The sequence below is a fragment of the Watersipora subatra genome, chromosome 11 (genome assembly GCF_963576615.1).
Source record: "Watersipora subatra chromosome 11, tzWatSuba1.1, whole genome shotgun sequence".
Taxonomy (NCBI): Eukaryota; Metazoa; Bryozoa; class Gymnolaemata; order Cheilostomatida; family Watersiporidae; genus Watersipora; species Watersipora subatra.
The window spans coordinates 3,343,091-3,359,548 of NC_088718.1; the positions used below are offsets into that span (position 1 = coordinate 3,343,091).

The 16,458-nt window shown below is 33.4% G+C and overlaps 1 protein-coding gene across 4 annotated transcripts in view; it reads right to left on the reverse strand.

The window, feature by feature from the left end:
• LOC137408207 (protein shank-like) overlaps positions 1-16,458 on the reverse strand; it is a 123,406-nt gene that overhangs the window by 93,564 nt on the left and 13,384 nt on the right. For all 4 annotated transcript variants that reach the window (XM_068094616.1, XM_068094615.1, XM_068094618.1 and 1 more), the window contains exons 2-8: positions 15,698-15,895; positions 11,390-11,567; positions 9,022-9,113; positions 6,804-6,912; positions 5,583-5,734; positions 3,651-3,821; positions 2,846-2,962 (exon numbers count right to left, since the gene is read on the reverse strand). In XM_068094616.1, coding sequence (XP_067950717.1) covers positions 2,846-2,962; positions 3,651-3,821; positions 5,583-5,734; positions 6,804-6,912; positions 9,022-9,113; positions 11,390-11,567; positions 15,698-15,844 — 966 coding nt within the window. In that variant the 5' untranslated portion in view covers positions 15,845-15,895. The remainder of the gene's footprint in view (positions 1-2,845; positions 2,963-3,650; positions 3,822-5,582; positions 5,735-6,803; positions 6,913-9,021; positions 9,114-11,389; positions 11,568-15,697; positions 15,896-16,458) is intronic.

A 16,458-nucleotide genomic window follows, 5' to 3' on the forward strand; every position in this document is an offset into this window, starting at 1 on the left:
CAAGCCAGATTTTTGTCAGGAACTGTGATTCATGTACAAAAAAAAAATGGATGGACGATAGTGAATGTGTGTCAAATGGATTACCGAATTGTGGGCTTGTAGTCCGATACTATGAATAAAGCCTTTAATGTAAAAAAACAGGTTATTTCCAAAAAGAATCCTAGTGATGACAATTTGAATGGTGAAAAACCGAATCCATTTTTCACCATGGATGTGCTTGATCCATCTCATGTTGAGTAAGATTACTAGTACTTTACTTTTTGATAAATAAATCCCTATATGTAATATCATGCAATTTTGATTTGTGAAGGTTTTTTGAAGTTGAATTTTACTAGAATTTGTGTCATGAAAAACATGATCTCTGTATAAGTCAAAATTTGTTGTGAAAAAGTTGTGTCAAATTTCGGCTTAATACGCCGGAATCTATGGTAAACATACATGTAGACACTCACAGACATAACATCATAGCGAGAGCATCAGTAAATATATTTGTATTTATGGTAAGGCATACAACAACTTATTAAAAACTAGCCGAATGTCAGGCGTTGCACGAATATTAAAAGCAGCTTACAAACAGTGGCAGGTAATGTAGTTGCTATTGGCTAATTTGAGTAAGCTAGTATCCGTATTGCTAAACTTACTAATAAGAGCCGTGAGAGCGAGCTTTAATGACATTGCATGTAACACAGAGTTGCTATGCCATGCGTATTTTAACCAAAATAATTACTTATATCGCCCAATGAATCCATTGCATCTCGTATAGCCTAATGGATTAGCATCTCACAATGGGAACGGAAGGTTCAGAGATCAAATCTTCTGCGATACATTTTTTCATTGCTAGATTTTAATTGCTATAACTGGACAGACTAACGACAAACTTTGAGATTTATATAGATTGAAAAAAATCATAATATATGTCATAAGATATTTATCCTTTATGATGTTCAATTTAGAGCGATGCAATTTGATTGAACATTGTGCCATTTATTAGAATAAAGTGAGGGAACGTTGTCTTGTAAAAAGATTCATGCATATAATAATTGTGATAGAAAAATGTGCAACCTACACACTTAATAAATTCTTTGTTTTAATTTAGGTAGCCATTCAATGGGTCAATAATATACAATAAAACCCTTGCCATATAACATCAATTCATTCCAGTGTTGGCATTGTAAGGCAAAAATGTCATATGGAGGAGTGTGGAAACCCGTAGTAAATATCTAATGCAAACACCCCTTGGTAAAAATCATCAACATTTTATATACATACTATACTTATTAAAAAGTAATAACAAAATAGTATACTAACCTTAGTAACTATAATAGTTACCTAGAGTAATTTTAGTGTATTTTGTGGTTATGATCTGCAATCAAATGTAGCATTACAATCTACAGTAGGTACCATATGGAACTTTTACCTTCGAGACAGACGTGTAACATAATCTTTGAATTTAACTTAAATGAATTTAGCTTACTAAACACACTTAAAGATAAGTTTTACTATGTTTTAGTGTTTTAGTAAACTAAACCTTATTACTTGTTTGTGGTTTTGTTCTTACTATAACTTATAACAAACAATGCTGAACTGAGAGAGCACGAGTATCAGGCGTTTTGGGAGGGATTTCAGAAAACTGCATATCGGCATTTTCGGTATTCTGACGTATTCAGCCCACCGGCCGCCCATTTTGAATTTCAAGAGAGATTTTGCTGATGTCATATGGCGAAAAAATTGTCATATAGAGGGGACAAACTAACAACGTGTCCACATCATAAAGCAAAAAAAACTGTAAAACAGGAACATCGTTACCAGAGAGTGCACTGTACAATACACAATATGCTAACTTTCCAGAGAAATTTAGAGTTGTTTCTTCTTCATGTAAAGCAATTCTTAAAAAGGAGAGTGACGGCTCTCGACATAACAGTATACTGTAGTCCTTATTTGCTCGCTCATAAATAAGCTAACTTGACTAAACATAATTTTATGTTTGTAGTTAGAGTTTGTTATCAGTCGCAATAGTGATGTTGAAATTTATAGAAATTTTTTTGACTCAGAGTATTTTTGAAAAATGGAGTCGTTATTATACACATCAATATCCTTTAGTAACCAAATACAATTACGCTCAAAAAAGTCATGCTTTTTATCTTTCAATTAAAAATTCAAACCACTTTTGTGAGTGAATTACTCTACACATAGAAATATTGTTAGCTTTATAAATTTGATGACATCTGTACAGTAATGTATGCATCTATCAACATGGTGCATCTATCAGTTTGTCTGTCTTTCAAAATGTTACTATAGCAACGTAATGTCTGCAACCGATGCAACTAAAAGCAACCATTTAGCAAAATACAACTGCAAATATTTGGCTTTATAGGAAAGTCCAGCTCTTTATCAATACTCACAGTTTGGTGATATTTTGTAATGATAATCAAAATTCAATAAAAACTGGTAGCTGAGTGTCACATATAAATGAATGCAATCATCACATAGCAGTCATAGCTATGCAGATACATGGTTAGGTAGCAACATAGCTATGACCGCAAATCCTGCTTGACATTGGCCTGTACTATTACTACTGTACAAACACGGACAATTACAAACTATTCCATGAGTATGTAACTCCGAATTGAAACAAGGTACTTCACTCCGTAATCATTTTTACAAAATTCCCACCTTCACTGATGTTAATTCTGTTTAGTTGCTTTGTATACATTCAAACTTTGCTAGTTGATTATGTGCAGACCATGAGGGTTTCATTGCATGAAACTCAGAGAAACACCTTTGACAAATGTCGATGATTATGCATACATGCCAAATGTGAAGGCATTAGAAGCAGTCAGCATACCTCATTGTTGAAAGCACTGATATGGAGGGGCGTGGCTCCCGTGTGACTCTGGTAGTCTAGCTCAGCACCATAAAATATCAGCATCTCTGCTACCTTGTAGTTGCCTACCTTGCATGCCTGACAATAAGATCTCAAAGTTCTAGATTGATTCTAGAAAGTTCTTAATTGTTGAAACTAAAGTTTGTAGCAACTAAATTCTATAGTGTGGTTTAGGTTTCTTTGAAAATAATTTGATCAATTTATGAATAATTTTATTCAAGTTTTGGTTTAATAACTTCATTAGAAAAATTTGTTTGTTTGTAAACTATACACCTCTGCTTTGCTGGCTGTTTACTAATGCACTAAAAGGAGGGAAATGAGAAAAAAATCACACAACATTTTTTTTTTAATATGCCAAACATTTGTATGTCTAGTAGTCTTCATAAAGTTTTTCAATTCTAAGGCGGCAATAAATTGAGAAACACAATGTATTTAAATTTTATGCAAACAGTTGAGCTGAAAAATAGCTGATTTGTTAAAAGGGTGCGTGGCCATGACTAAGCGCTGGAAATGAAAATAAAATGGATACTAATAATGCTCTATGCTGATTGACCATTTCTGCAACAGTGAAACCAATTATCGCCCACGCCACCAATTTCCATTGCATTTATACAAATATTTCCGTGTTGACCTTTTTTTGATTCACTAAAACACAATTTGAAGAAGACGTCTGTAAATGCCTTCTGTTCTAAATTCTACTTTCCTTAATAAAAACTAACTAAAACTTGGCTAAGGACATGTCTTATGCTAAGTTAAAAATTTCAACCTGATGCAACTCTGTGTTGCCCGTCTCATCCTTGCAGCCAATGTGTGCATAGTCCCTGAGAAGTAGCTCAGCGCAGAGAGCTGGAGAACTCCTCTTTTTTGAAAGGTGATAGAGAGGAGTCAGATCCTTGTTATCCCTGTAGTTAGGACTTGCTCCTAGTTCTAGCAGTGCCTGCAAAACATAAAAATGCATTGACCTCTAGTGGAGTACTTTGAGAGAGATGGGCCACCAAGAAAGTTTGCTCATTTTGTATCTTATTACAGGATTATCGAGTGTAAAGTTGGATTTATTGTTTCGTAAAATGGTGTCAAATAATTTGGTATTAGCGCAAACGAACGATTGCACAAGGTCATGACAAATGCAAATGGGTTTTGTCATTGCTATGTAGCTACATGTAACTGTCAGAGTATGGTGAAACATATACCTATGTTCATTATATAGATGGAAACTTATCATCGCAACAGCGTTACTTTGAACATAGGGTTTTCAGAATACTGGACATTGCATCATAGTATGTGTATACCTGATATAACTGTGGGAGTTTTGTTACCATTCCTCATTTTTAAAATTTTTAAATATATGAAATTTAAGACCATTGCGTGTCACTGCCTTTCAATACAAATTATGTTATATGTGTCGCAGTCACAGAAACCATGGTTAAGTCGCAAATCACGAAGTTGAGTTATCCCACTTTGAAGTTGTACCAACTGAATTTATAATATTGGTAACGATTTTGTAACACGTGCATCTGGACCAATCAAAGAGTGATCTTTCTGAATCTGAAGTCAGTTTAGCCAATAGAAATCTTTAACCATCGGAAAAACCCTTTTAAAACCGTTGCTATGCTAAACAGGAAGTACTAAAAAATGGCGTCTGATAAATATAATCGTTTCTTTTTTGCCGATTTTAAAGATAACTCTGACATTTTGGACACTTATAATGAATACTTTGGGATTCCAACTAATGTCAAAAGCGGTGAAAGTAAAGGGAATTACGATGACATTTTCCTAACGATTCTTACATGATTATTACAGTATTTAATTATAAGAATAATTATTCGATTTTATAGGATTATCATTAGATTTAATTATAGGAATAATTATTCAAATTTCCAAGATTGAAGTATATAGAGACTAATAGTGTGCAACATGTTACTGTTGTTATTTTCTATAGATTTTGTTGATGATTTGGCTGCGTCCGATATCGCAGTACTGCCAAACCGTTTTTAATATCTGCAAAATTAAGTAATTTTTGTTATAAATATATAAGTACTTTTATGACAACCAGCTAAAATCTGTTTAGATTTTTAAATTCAGCATATTTTTTTGGATATAAATACAGAAATCTAGATAAATATCACAACTTCTTGATATTGGTTGCTATGACGTTTTGAAACGTAAACAAAATTGTGCATTGGTTTTTCGTTTCTCAAACTTTAACACCAGTTTTCTCAGAACGATGTTTTCGCACTGATGGTAAACGTGCATTCAGTTTATTGACCATAAAATCTGCTGTAATTAAGCTGAAATCAAAATTTTTTTGCAAAATAACTAAGCATTTTCTCCTTCTGCTAATGTAAATAACTCCAAATCTTACAATCTCGACTTAACCATGGTTTCTGTGATCATGACCCATATCACTATTGCAATAGTGATATAACATAACACATATTTTTTTCTGAGTGTTTTAACGATGATCAAGTTTTATCAATTTTAAACTAGAAGCAATCCGATCACTTCAAACATCAAAAACAACGCAAATGATAGAGAAATACTGATACATTCTGATTAAATCCACACAAAATTTATCTAAGTTCATCTCAAAGAGGGATGCATATACAGATGCTGATGGAAGATATTAAAATTCAACTTTAACCAAAGCAGGACTACAGCTCGTACAGCCATAACGTAAAAGCTATGCATAGGTCCTTACTTTGATTGCTTCAGCGTTGCCATGGAGAGCAGCCGTGTGTACTGCTGTGAGTGATTTCTTATTTCTGTAGTCTAAATGGGCTCCTCCGCTCACCAACTGCAGAATTAGACTTCGGCAGCGCGACACTTTTGTTGCAAGTGTCAGCGGCGTTTCTATAATGTATTTAAACTTTAAAATAATATACTTGTTTATTTTAAAAAATTTTAAAATTGTTTATTTTATTTTAGAGTATGACTAGAAAAATTGATTTTAACAGTTTTAGTTTAGTGGTATCTGAATAACTCCTAGAAACTTTTTACGGAAGAAAACTCATCTGTAGTCTAAACCATTAGTACAATATCTGTAGTCAAAGCCACCAGCTGAACTGTTTCAAAAAGGCTGATATAAAAGTCTTTCTGTCAATGCTTAACTAGTAATAGAATTATCTAGCATATAGCCACTTCAACACAATTTTCAATATCTCTCGATGTCTATTCATATAACATCTCTACGGAATAAGAGCTAAAACCTCTAGCCATTCAGTCGACAAAAAATAATTTAAATACTAGTTGAGTATTTTTAATTTAACCAACTCAGCCAGCAGAGCATTTAAAATTCATTCCATAACCATTTGATATATTTTTTGGTGGTTCTTTGTTACAAAACTTTTTTAATTCAATACTTTCATCAACGTATTTCAATTTTGTGTAGAAACTTTTTGTTTTATAATATTTTTAATATTTTGTACAGTGTCTAGCTAATACAAGCAAAGCTCAACTCTAAAGAAAATTCAAAGAAAAGACACACATTTAGAAAAATGTTAAATGAACCTCTTTAAGTTTTCTTGTAACAAAAACACTTATTTAACTTTTCGCAATTGTACTGGTTTTCATTGTGATGGCCGAACATTTGTGATTAAAATTGAGCTTATAACTGAAAGGAGTTTAACTTTCAGGTCTAGCCTTAGCTCTCTACCTTTATCTGACAAACCCCACAATTGTATTGAGATAAAGTCAACACAGAGAAGTTTGCAAAGGAGAAAACTTTAATCCAAAAAATCAACATTTTCTGAATATTTAAGCTGCGAGTAAGACAAATGAGAGACACTTATGAGTTCATTTGAAATGGCTTAAAAATCAGATGGCATTACCTAGTACTTAAAAATGTATAAATACCAATTCATGCAATGTAAAGAGTAAGTTAAGGAATTTACAGTCCACTATTATCAATCTTGAAACTTACCTCCACTCTCTTGATCTATATAGTTAGGGTCAAGGCCTTTTTCAACAAACTTTGTTACCCTCTCTAGGCTGTTTGCCTTCACAACTTCACAAAAATGCTTCAATGTGCCCTGAAACACATTATTTTTCTCAAATAACTTTTCAAAATGTTTAAATTACATGTTGTTAAATGTAGATCATCAGAGAAAAATGCTTTATGTAAAATATTCTGTTTAAACTTAGTAACCGCTGCGTTAAAATTCTGTTGTATATGATTTTGAAAAATATAAAACTTTTGTGATTATGAGCTACAGTAATGAAAAAAAATTAATTTTTTTCAATTAATTTTTTATAAAAAATTTCAAAAAGTTTTAATTTTTTTCAGATTTTCCAGTTGTCTGAATACTGTTGTCAGGTTGCTAGCTAATAACTATAGCAATGTACAGTATACACTGTATGTAGGTTGTAACAAATCAAAGAGACTTAAAGTTATCTTATCTTCTTGTTCATCATCGATGATAACTACCAATTGCAGCTAAATTAATTATACTGAAATAAAACTGCTCTTTAAAAAATAAATAAATGACAGAATATACTAAAACTTTTTCTTTTACTCTAAAATGATTCTGAACAGACTGCGTGCTGGTACTGGTTTGTTGGCAATGAAAATAGTGGGAGCAAAAATCAGGAAAACTTGCATTTCATTTGTGGTAAAGTATTGCAAAGTTATTTAGCTTTGACATATTTCGGCTTCCAAATCCACAAAATTATAATAATATTTTGATTAATTGAAGCTGCTATTTTTTAAGCTGAGCACACTTGTGCAGTCTATTTTAGTGTCTCCAACACTAGGAGAAGAGACAAAGTATAGCTGGGGTAAGGAGATTTTGTGTATGTCTTACCAAAAGGAAGAGTTATCTACAATTATGTAACAATCGTCGTACAAAACAAAGGCAAGAAGAACAAGTTTGTAGCTATAGTTTTTAATTTGATAATTACTAGAAATTCCACTGTCATACAGCCCACGACCAAAGTGATATTGGAAAAAGAAAGGGTACTGATGGTTGAGAAATGTGATATTAGCAGTCAAATAGGATAACTGCAATGGTAGCTGTAATGTACTGGGTGTGGGTGTTATTATATACAACAAATAGCAATAATGAAAGGAAAATATTATATGTTTATATCTCTCCTCCTGCAACAAGAGAAATGCAATATTGGCCAATATTAGAAGTAAAATGCACTGATATTATTAGAATAACCAATATTATTAATATAGTAATAATAGCAAACCAATGCACAATTTTGTTTACATTTCAAAACGTCATAGCTAACATTATCACGAAGTTGTGATACTTATATAGATTTTTAGAAAAGCTGTGCTACGTAGTCATTGTTCTGTAGTCATCCAAACTTATAATTAATTATTGTAATAATCTCATTAGAACAGTTAGAAAAAATATCATCGAATATCCCTTTACTTACACTGCGTTAGATTTTTAGAAAATCTGTACTACGTAGTCATTGTTCTGTAGTCGTCCAAACTTATAATTAATTATTGTAATAATCTCATAAGAACCGTTAAAAAATATCATCATCATTTCCTTTACTTATACTGCGTTGGACATCAGTTAGAATTCGAAAGTACTCAAATGTGTCGGCAAATGAAATTGAAAATGAAAAAATTGAAATCGGCAAGAATGAAACGATTTCTGTACTCCTATGTTAATTGCCGAAACCTTCGGCAATTCAACAATGCTATAGACTGGTGAAAAGTGCACGTTTTTTTTCATGAAATGCGCAAGACTTTATCGTTCTATTCTCTGTCGCTCGGCGTTTCAATTTCCGGTCTAAACTTTTATTAAACCAAGCTTTTCAAGCGTTCTGTGGCGATTTTCGTTCAAATTAATCTGTATATTTGTGTATAATCCGATCAGATGGGTTAGTTTTAGGAATTTGCGGTAACCTTTCAAAGGTTTGGTAACATATTTAAATAGGTTCATATGCGTTTTGTATCATTATTATACTCAAACTACTTTACTGAAAAATAGTTAAATTTGTTGATAGGATTTCGTTGCAAGGGTTTGGTGACGGCCGTTAACGGATAATTTTTCGGGAGTTGTGTGTACATGTGCATTTATCATAAATCTCCCAATCAATCGCTTCACTCTTGTTTGGTTGTGGGATAAGGCCCATATAGACTATTTTTAAATAAAAAAACAGAAGTAGGCTCGCTGTACCTTATTATGGAGTTGTCTTAACTTTCTGTAGTTGATAATGCTAAGTCTGTAAACCCTCCTTTTATATTTAAACTCCAGATGACCAACAGGACCTGTATAAGAGAGATCAGCAAAGCATGTTACAAACTACAAATTCCCCTGTCATGCAGTCCATGACCAAAGTGATAATGGAAAAAGAAAGGGTACTGCCGGTTGAGAAATGCAATATTAGCAGTCAAATGGCACTGCAGTGCAATAGGAAAACTGCAATGGTAGCTGCAATGGTAGCTGTAATGTACTGGGTGTTATTATGCACAACAAACAGCAATAATGAAAGGAAAAGATTATATGTTTATATCTCTCCCCTGCAATAGGAGAAATGTAATATTAGAAGTAAAATGGCAAGCTGTTGTGTAATATACACAGGCTGGGGGGAGCTGTGTATCATTGGTCATAGCAACCAATATCAAGAAGTTGTGATATTTATCTATATTTCTGTATTTATATCTAAAATATTACGCTGAATTTAAAAATTTAAACAAATTTTAGCTGGTTGTCATAGAAATAGATGTATATCTATAAGAAAATGTAGGCCTATTACTTAATTTTGCAGATATTAAAAACGGCTTGGCAGTACCGCGATATTGGGCACAGTCGCAGTATCATCAACAAAATCTTTAGAAAAATAATAACAGTAACATATTGCACACCATCATTCACTATATACTTTGATCTAGTAAATTCAAATGATTATTCTTATAACTAAGTCTTATAAAATCGAATAATTATTTTTACAATTAAATATTGTAATAATCTTATAAGAATCGTTTGAAAAATATCACCGTCATTTCCTTTACTTTCACTGGTTTGGACATCAGTTGGAATACCAAAGTACTCATTATAAGCATTGGCCAATCTTAATTTTGATTAAAAAAGATTTGTCAAGTTTTAATGGTGATTTTAGGCCAAATTAATCTGTCTATTTATGTATAATCCGACCAAATGGGTTAGTTTTAGAATATTGCAGAAACTTTTCAAAGACTTGGTAACATATTTAAATAGGTTTATATGTGTTTTGTATCATTATTATACTTAAATGACTCTACACAAAAATGGTTAAATTTTTTGATGGAATTTTGGTACAAGGGTTTGGTAACGGCCATTGACGGATAATTTTTCAGGAGTTGTGTGCGCATATGCATTTATCATAAAGCTCGCAAACAATTGCTTTGCTCGTGTTTGGTCGTGGGATTAGAATATTTATTATTTGTTGGCTGATTAAATACTTATTAAAGTTGAATTGAACAACTATTTATTATTTGAGCAAAAGCACTTAAGATTTAGTGAGAAAATTTTAACATGTTCCATCGCAGACCAAAACCTCGCTAAACGTTGTCTCAACTTAAAAAGAGTGTTTACAATACCTAACCTCACATAAACCAGTATTTCACAGAATTTTATTTATGAAATGTTGGTTATCTATCCCTGAGGTATATCTGACATTTTTCACCACTCAGTTCTGAACAGTTGAGCTGCCATAACTGGTGTCAGTCCGAGACTGACTTTACATATTTATAATTGCATATAAACAAAACCATTTGAAAGTAATTTTTTAACTCAGTTTAAGTTATTTTTCTCAACTTTATTTTATATATTTCACAGATGTTATAGCACGATGAGCAGTTTTGCGTTATTAGCAAAATCAGAAAAAAACTTTATTCATATACTATGTTATACAAAGGGTGTGAAACAGATTTCAATAAATAACTTTTTGCGATTTCACACATTCATATACAAATTAATGACATGTTGAAGATTGCATATACACATAAATGCATAAAACTTTTAATTACTGAAAAAATAAATTAATTACTCTTAACAACTATAATATTGATTCAGCTAACAATCTTTTTAGCTATTTCAGTTTCATATTATCTTTAAAGAAATAATTGCCTAAAAAATCAGGAGTAAAATTTTATATTATTTATCTAAGTCGTTTCAATAATATACAGAGAACTTCAATTTTAGTATTACATTATCAGTTTTCCTTAGCCTTCTTTTTGTAGGTAGGCACATGTATTGGGTGAAATCATCATCTCTCAGTTAGAGTAACACTAAGGAGTGCATAAAACATCACGTGGCTGACAAAAGGATAATGTTGATATTCTCTAAAACTATTTTGTATCTTTTACCTAAACTGCTACATCCATATGTAGAGTACACTTACTCTAGTAGGATAATATGTTACCAACCTTAATGGTCCAGGTGTAAGGTGCACATTTCTTTATACATTCAGAGAGCATATTCACATAACTATATTGACATAGTCTTTAATAAAACATAGGATCAATACAACTTTTCAGTTACGTGATGAAGTCAGGATACTCACCAACTAGTTTGTAGTCTTCCAGCGGTCGTTCCTCATCAAGGAACTTGCCAGCCTTGCCCTTCTGAGGGGGCAGGTAGAGGCCATAGTTGAGGGGATCATACAGCTGTTCCTTAAACTCTTCGAGTACTAGTTTCTTGGCAAGCCAAATATTCTCATCCGGGTCAAACACAAAGCATTTCTGTAAAGTTTCTGATGCCATGAAACAACGTGTTATTAGTAACAGAGTGTTTGAACAAGATTAAATTGAGAGAGTTTTTAAACGATTTTTTAACCCAAATCTTGAGCTTTACTTTAATCTAGATTTCAACAATTTATCTTTAAATTTCAACAATTTATCTTTAAATTTCAACAATTTATCTTTAAATTTCAACAATTTATCTTTAAATTTCAACAATTTATCAACAATGCACTTCTATCTTATGAATCAAAATAGCTGTTGGTTTAGACAAGGCTCGAGTGTAGAATCACATTTGTCTCTTAATTATTTACCATGCTTTTATTTCTTTTCTTGATTTCTAGACCTGTTATATTTTTATCTATAAAGAGTAAAAACCTGATTACTCAAGGCTTATAAAAACTGAAACAAAATACTTTAGCATGGGCATTGAAAGTGCAGAAACAAAAAGTTAGACCAATCGTAGACTAACTAATGTGATTGCGATTTCTAATTGGTGAGCCATTGTCTTCTCATAAATCTTGTTATATTTTAATTTACCGTTACCTTCTAACTTTGATACCTGACACAAACTTTTCACAAATGTTGTTCAAGGTTTTTTCACCAACTTTTCTGTTGATATTTGATCAAGTGGGAGTTGTTTCCTCACCTAATTTCAATCAATTTCCAAAACAGCTTGATTAAATTTGTATGCTCAAATTGCAGAGAAAATATCTAGTGTTGATATCCATATTAATAAATTCAACTTTGTCATGGAGTGTCTGTCTGTTAGTCTGTGAAAACCCAATGCGTTTCCTCATTTTTTGACTGACTTTATCCAAAGGTCAAGCATTTGCTCCACGCCTTCTGTTACGCCGCTAAAATTATTTGGTTTCAAAGCTGCCTCTAGTTCTTGAGAACCAGGCTCTTAACACATTCAAGCCTAACCTTGCATACACAAACAAGCCCCCTGATGCTAAACCGTATTATCAACTTTCCATCAACTGCAAAAGTACTCAGGGTAGCACAACTTCTTTTGAACTGAGTGCCGTATTAAAGTTCCAGTCTCTTAGAGTTCAATAAAAAATCAAAAATTAAATATAACAAACAGTTTATATTTCGCACTCTTGCAAAGATGTAGTGCTGTAGAAGTAACTAAAAAAACATATGATTGCATAACACCAAGTCTGATAGCGTGTGTATATTTGTTATGTACACCAAGTCTGATAGCTTGTGTATATTTGTTATGTACACCGAGTCTGATAGCGTGAGTATATTTGTTATGTACACCGAGTCTGATAGCGTGTGTATATTTGTTATGTACACCAAGTCTGATAGCGTGTGTATATTTGTTATGTACACCAAGTCTGATAGCGTGTGTATATTTGTTATGTACACCAAGTCTGATAGCATGTGTATATTTGTTATGTACACCGAGTCTGATAGCGTGTGTATATTTGTTATGTACACCAAGTCTGATAGCGTGTGTATATTTGTTATGTACACCGAGTCTGATAGCGTGTGTATATTTGTTATGTACACCAAGTCTGATAGCGTGTGTATATTTGTTATGTACACCAAGTCTGATAGCGTGTGTATATTTGTTATGTACACCAAGTCTGATAGCGTGTGTATATTTGTTATGTACACCGAGTCTGATAGCGTGTGTATATTTGTTATGTACACCAAGTCTGATAGCGTGTGTATATTTGTTATGTATACCGAGTCTGATAGCGTGTGTATATTTGTTATGTACACCAAGTCTGATAGCGTGTGTATATTTGTTATGTACACCAAGTCTGATAGCGTGTGTATATTTGTTATGTACACCAAGTCTGATAGCGTGTGTATATTTGTTATGTACACCAAGTCTGATAGCTTGTGTATATTTGTTATGTACACCGAGTCTGATAGCGTGTGTATATTTGTTATGTACACCAAGTCTGATAGCGTGTGTATATTTGTTATGTACACCAAGTCTGATTGCTTGTGTATATTTGTTATGTACACCAAGTCTGATAGCGTGTGTATATTTGTTATGTACACCAAGTCTGATAGCTTGTGTATATTTGTTATGTACACCGAGTCTGATAGCGTGTGTATATTTGTTATGTACACCAAGTCTGATAGCGTGTGTATATTTGTTATGTACACCAAGTCTGATAGCTTGTGTATATTTGTTATGTACACCAAGTCTGATAGCTTGTGTATATTTGTTATGTACACCAAGTCTGATAGCGTGTGTATATTTCTATGAGTAGAATAACAAATAGTTTAGTATCAAGCTCTTGTTGCTGAGGAGACAAAGTTTTTTTGTTTGACTTCTTAGTTAGCTTGCCTAGTTTTTATTTTCATTACAACGGATTTCAATCAGCATATCAATAGAAATTAATGTCCTGATGGCAGCCATTCATCTATTATTTTTCGGCCTGTTTAAAGTGCGTTTCTGCATAACTAATAGTCTGATCAGCTTTAATCTTTCCCCTTATGCTGAATATATTTACCGCAAAAAGCACTAATTAAACCTAATAATCAACCTAATGAGCCTAACTATTAAATCTATTAATTCTAAGTAAACCGAAAGTACAAAAGGAACTAGCGTGCTGTCAGCAGCAGATTTTCATTTCAGATATTCAGTTGAACTTTTAGTTGCACTTCTTTAAAAACTGGATGTAAAATATTCTAAAGACATGTTTTTCAATCTAAAATGGTAATCTGATGAATAGCAAGAGTAATTTTAAAGAAACAGCCAAAACTACAATTCATGCTACTATATAATCATGCGTTTAAGAGCTAAATATTGGAGTTGTCTTCTTTTTAGACTGATCAGTCGGTGAAAATGGTGCACATGTTTTCCTTTCCCTACTTTAATCTGCTATAATCTCCACAGCTAAGCCTACAATATCAACTAATCCTAACTGTGGCTACTACCTGGTCAGTGAGAGTAGCTATAGAAAATACAGAACTGGTCAACTAACCGGCTAGTAAGTAATATCTAGCTGGATCAGTTAACAAGCTATATATTACTGCAATTACAGCTAATAAGCTAAGAACCTAGCAAGCTGTATTCTTAACTTACTATTCCTATAATTGGTTGCTTTAGATATTGAAGTTAGCTAAGTTTTCCGACATATGGCGCACATGCCATGATGGGAACAGCCATGTTGTTCTCATTCTGTCGTGGCTCAGTGTCACCGTTCGAAAGTGAAACGGGATGCGCCATCTTTGCACTATGGAAACAGCTGCAGCAACCAATGTGCGCAAAGGTTGCTGATATAACCTTGACATAGGGCATCGCGCAACCATCGCTCTACCATAAGCGTCCTATGGAAACATGATCTGCTTGTTGCCCCATCGTAGAGCTACACAGCACTGTGGCACCTTGCTATGACTACAGTATAGCTGTATGGAAAGTTAGTGACTTTCATGCAAAAAGGCAGCTAAATGTCAATCATAGCTGCAGCTGAAGCTGAACGAAGTCATTCCCACTCCCTTGGTCTGCTGCAATGACTTTTTAAAATGTAATCAGAACTGCACAAAACATTTCAGTATCTACAAAGCGCTATTGTTTACAGTCTGTACATGCCAACAGAAGCCATTAGCCGGTCACTTAGTAGAAGGTTGAAAACTTCTGCTACTAGTTGAAAAAAATAAAACATCTCAAATAAAGACATTTAGCTACAAGCAAGCTTGCCTTTCGATGTATGTTTATAATACAACTCATGAAAATGCTATGCAATCAAGCAGAATGTGGAGTAAGAATTAGTTAAAAACTGAAGCAGTTTGGGAGCATAACTCCCAAAACTTTACCAAGTGATTGAAATGGTGCATATGCTCGATATTACACTCTGTTCAAAATCTTGTTTGGAGGTTAAAAAACAATTACTTTGTACAGGATTTGAACCTGCATTTTTTAGTTGTACTGTTCAATACTCTACCACCCGCACCAATCATTCACCTTGCAGGAATTCAGAATTAATGTGAACGTACTTATTCTCTGTGCTTTATTGACACACCTGATGACCTCTCACTGAACTCTAGACTGCCAGGGTACTAGTACACCTAGTAAACCTGCATACTTACCAGTGTTTAGAAAGTTTATAGTTATATTTGCTGTACTACGTGCATTCTATGATAATTTTGAAAAACCTTACCTGTACGCTATAATCTGGAAAAAACACATTCACTCTAACATTCCCCTGCTCATCATGGACAAGAGATGGGGTGTCCACTTCTGCAGCAGACATGATTGTCTCCCCTTTGGCGGTACGAGTAGTAGGTTGTTGACTTGGAGCGACCATCAAGGAGTCAGCTCATAGCAACGGCTTATTGTAAGACGTATTCATGAAAACCTGCAACGAGTGTCAGATAGATGAAAGGGATTCTGTCACATTTAATAGGATGGCTTATGATTCTGCTCAATAGCCATTATTAAGAGAGAGAACCTTAAAGTTGGCTACAGTAATCTCTTGCTACTTTGCAACTCAGCTTTCGTAGCTTCAGTACTTCACGGGGTGAAAAGTAATAATTAATAAATTTTAGAAACTAGAAATACTGTATAAACAAAAAATTGGAATACATAAATCCCTCTCATACTCTGACCCGATGTGATTCCTTCATGAGCATCATTGTGATAGCGGTCGACACGGTTTGCCATTTTCCTTGTTGCATTTCAATTAAAGACATTTATGTTGCTACGAGCAATCCTGCCACTTGATGTACGTTTTGAACACAGCTCATGAAAATGCTTTGCAATCAAACAAAATGTGGAGTCAGAATTAATACATGTATGACATCACGAAGGATATAGGAAGGATCGACTTCGAAACTGGATGACAAAAGGGAAGGGAGATGCAGGTAGTAAGCGCTTTTCACATGTACTTTACCTCAACATGGTCTTAACAAATTTTAATTA